Source organism: Coffea arabica, chromosome 4c (genome assembly GCF_036785885.1).
Source record: "Coffea arabica cultivar ET-39 chromosome 4c, Coffea Arabica ET-39 HiFi, whole genome shotgun sequence".
Lineage (NCBI taxonomy): Eukaryota > Viridiplantae > Streptophyta > Magnoliopsida > Gentianales > Rubiaceae > Coffea > Coffea arabica.
In genome coordinates, this window is record NC_092316.1 from 15,676,748 (window position 1) to 15,680,841 (window position 4,094).

At 35.5% G+C, this 4,094-nt stretch overlaps 3 protein-coding genes across 3 annotated transcripts; all 3 read left to right on the forward strand.

Annotated features, from left to right (window-relative positions):
* The first annotated feature begins 496 nt into the window (after positions 1 to 496).
* LOC113739042 (uncharacterized) lies at positions 497 to 1,684 on the forward strand. The gene has a single exon (XM_027266289.1). The coding sequence runs from the start codon at positions 497 to 499 to the stop codon at positions 1,682 to 1,684; it is 1,188 nt and encodes a 395-aa protein (XP_027122090.1).
* Positions 1,685 to 1,687: 3 nt separating this feature from the next.
* On the forward strand, positions 1,688 to 2,200 carry LOC113739043 (uncharacterized). Its single transcript, XM_027266290.1, has one exon. It carries the CDS (start codon positions 1,688 to 1,690, stop codon positions 2,198 to 2,200), a length of 513 nt encoding a protein of 170 aa, XP_027122091.1.
* On the forward strand, positions 2,200 to 3,735 carry LOC113739044 (uncharacterized). The gene has a single exon (XM_027266291.2). It carries the CDS (start codon positions 2,200 to 2,202, stop codon positions 3,733 to 3,735), a length of 1,536 nt encoding a protein of 511 aa, XP_027122092.2.
* The last annotated feature ends 359 nt before the right edge of the window (positions 3,736 to 4,094 follow it).

Below are 4,094 nucleotides of genomic sequence, written 5' to 3' on the forward strand. Positions count from 1 at the left end.
ATCCTGGATTGGATCAACGTGTGTTCAATATTCCTTTAGTATCTCAAGTTGCAGCAGTTTGGTTGGATAGTGACAGTGTTAATGGAGACAGCTCAAGAGAGATTGAAATATGTACAAAAACAGGAAGTAGAAAAATAGTCAAACAACATTATGGTTGTTATGACACATTACAATATCCATTGATATTTCCTTCTGGAGACTGGATGGCATCCTGAAATTCTTAGAAAGACCAAAACTTAGATTCTTCAGCAGCCTGATCAAACTTGTGAGAAAGAAAATTTGCTTTCTATTGATCAATGCACTGATATAGAACAACTATTTATTGCAAAACAAACAGGTATACTTATATCTACAAACATTCACATTTTTTCCTTCTTATTTACTATAATATATAATACCTCATTATTACATTTTCCTTATGTTAACAGCTGCTAAAAAGAAAAAAGGACAGAGACCAACTATTTCATGCAGAGAATATTATGCTTACAAATTTCAAATGCGAAATGGAGATCAATCAAACTTGCTGCATATCGGCCGTCTATTGCAACAGTATTCTGTTGATACCTATGTGAAGTTAGAGACATCGCGGCTTGAATTTCACAGAGGCAAACAAAACAAATTGAGGACAGAGGCTTATCAAGGATTACTTGATGTCATAGCAAAAGGATTCACAAATGCATCAAATGTTGGAAAACACATCATTCTGCCTGCAAGTTTTATAGGAGGACCAAGAGATATGCGACGCCGATATATGGATGCAATGACCCTTGTGCAACGTTATGGAAAGCCAGATATTTTCCTCACAATGACCTGCAATCCATCTTGGCCTGAGATTAAGAACCATCTGCTTGAAACAGATGAGTGTCAAAACCGACCTGATTTGATTACACGGGTATTTCGTGCAAAAATTGAACAATTGAAAGAAGATCTTTTCAAGAAACATCTTTTCGGTCATGTTGCTGCTTATACTTATGTCATTGAATTTCAAAAAAGAGGTTTGCCCCACACTCACTTCCTCATCATTCTAAAGGAACAATCAAAGATGTTCTCACCAAAAGAATATGACAACATTGTTTGTGCAGAGCTTCCTGATAGACATCAATCGCCATATCTATATTCTGTGGTTATAAAGCACATGCTTCATAGCCCTTGTGGATCAATGAATCCGAGTAATCCGTGCATGTGGCAAAATCACAAGTGCAGAAATAACTATCCAAAGGATTTCTCAAAATATACAAAGCATGGAAAAAATTTCTATCCTATATACAAGAGACAAGATGATGGCAGCAAAGTCTATATCAGACAACATGAGCTAGATAACCGATGGATTGTCCCTTACAATCCATATATTCTTGCAAAATACGATTGTCACATTAATGTTGAAATATGTTCTGCTATTGAAGCTGTAAAGTACATCTATAAATATATATACAAGGGTCATGACAGAGTGATGTATCAATTGACAGCAGAACAAGCAGATAAGATTATTTATGAGATAAAAAATTTCCAGTCTGCAAGGTGGGTATGTGCTCCTGAAGCTATGTGGAGAATTTATGCTTTTGATCTCAATCTTATCAGTTCATCAGTTATTTTGCTTCATCTACACCTTGAGAACTACCAATCGATGTCATTAGATAAGAATCGGCCTCTAACAGATGTCATTCAAGATGACAGACTTTCATGAACAATGTTGACGGAATTCTTTTCAATGAATCAAACAAATAAAGATGCAGAAAATCTTAATCCTCTGTACAAGGAATTTCCTCAACATTTTGTCTGGGATGAAGGTGATAGAATATGGTATACTAGAAAACGATGGCAGGTCATCGGTCGTCTAATAACAGCACATCCAATTGAAGGAGAAAGATATTATCTCAGAATACTGCTCATGCATGTTCGAGCACCAACATCCTTTGATGATCTAAAAATAGTTAATGGTTATCTAGCATCTTCATTTAAAGAAGCAGCAGAATTACGAGGATTGCTTCATATAGATAATGGAGCTGAAGAATGCTTATCAGAAGCTATTCTCTACAAAATGCCACAATGTCTAAGACAGCTATTTGCAGTGATCTTAGTCCACTGCTCACCAGCTGATCCACATAAACTATGGTCGAAGTTTCCGCAGCAGACTCATCATTATCAGAAACTGAAATTATCACAAAGGTCCTTGCTTCGATTGATCACTATTTGCAAATAATGGGAAAAAGCATAAAGACCTATAGCTTCTCAGATTTTATTCCCAGTGTTCAATTCATCAATCCTGCTAAAGAAATACAAGTTGAGCTTGCAATACCTGTCTCCACAGAAGATTTAGCAGCAGTTTCTATGTTGAATCCTGGACAGCAATCTGCATTTGACAAAATAATGCAAAAAGTCAATACAAATACATCAGCTGCATTCTTCATTGATGGTCCTGGTGGCACAGGAAAATCTTTCCTTTATAAAGCACTCCTCGCAACAATTAGATTAAAAGGTGACATTGCATTAGCAACTGCAACATCAGGAGTAGCTGCATCAATACTTCCAGGAGGTCGTACTGCTCACTCGTGCTTCAAGATTCCACTCCATCATGAAGCTAACATCACATGCAATCTTTCTAAACAAAGTGCCATATCTCAGCTAATCAAGACTACAAAACTCATAATATGGGATGAAGCAGCAATAGCCAAAAAATATGCAATTGAATCGTTTGACAGATTACTCAGAGACTTGTTGAATTGTGATCAGATCTTTGGTGGAAAAATCATTGTCTTTGGCGGAGATTTCAGACAAACTCTACCAGTTGTAAGGAAAGGTCAAAAGGAAAATTACATTTCTGCATCACTTATTAATTCATATGTCTGGCCTCAACTTGAAAAAATCCACCTAACTGAGAATATGAGAGCATCTTTGGATCCATCATTTTCAGATTTTCTTCTAAACATTGGAAATGGCACACAGCCAACCATTGTAGATGACAAAATAAAGTTGCCTTCTCATATGATCATTCCTTTTATTGATGATCAGCCATCCTTAGACACCCTCATCAATGTTGTTTATCCATCCTTGTCCAGCTTTCTACCTAGTAATTCTACAGTTATTAATAAAGTCATTCTCAGCACAACAAATGATATTGTACATGAAGTCAATCAAATGTTGATCCAGAAGTTCCCTGGAGAAGAAGTCAAGTACATCAGTTTTGATCAAACCATAGATCCAAGCAAGCAAGCCGATCATGGTGACTTCTTAAATACTATTCACCCTCCAAGATTACCCCCACATGAACTGATATTGAAGCAAAATTGCCCAGTTATACTCCTAAGAAATCTCAATCCTGCAAAAGGATTATGCAATGGAACACGTTTGATTTGTTTGAATTTCAACAAAAATGTTATTCATGCTGAAATTTCTGTTGGAATTCATTCTGGTAACCAAGCTTTCATTCCCCGCATTCCATTACATAGCTCCAATGATGAATCATACCCAATACCCTTCAAACGTACTCAATTTCCAATTTCATTGTGTTTTGCCATGACAATTAACAAATCACAGGGACAAACACTTGATTTTGTAGGATTATATTTGAAAGAACCAGTATTTTCACATGGTCAATTGTATATTGCACTATCAAGAGCTAAAACTGGTGATAATGTTAAAATTCTGCTTAGACCTATTTCTTCTGATTCTCTATCGAATGATTGCACACGCAATGTAGTTTATCAGGAAATTTTGACAACTGCAGCTCATGATTAAGTATTCAACTTACATGTGTTTAATTCCAGATGCCTATATTTATTACTCTATATATTTACATATCTCTATGGCTAATAATATATTCTTCATATTTCATGTTACAGATATGGAAGACAAGTGCACTACTATCAGCAACCTGACAGACAAATCAAATGACTGGATCATAAAAGTCATCCTCATTGAAAAAACAAACATCTTCAGAGGAAAAGACCAAAATACATTCCAGCGTTTCATGTTTGCAGATGAACAGGTGAATTCCATATTACAAATTCCTTCCATCAAAAACATATCAACCATAAAACTAAATATTTTCATTACTCTTTACTATAATAATTATCCATGAAATTAACAAACACTTT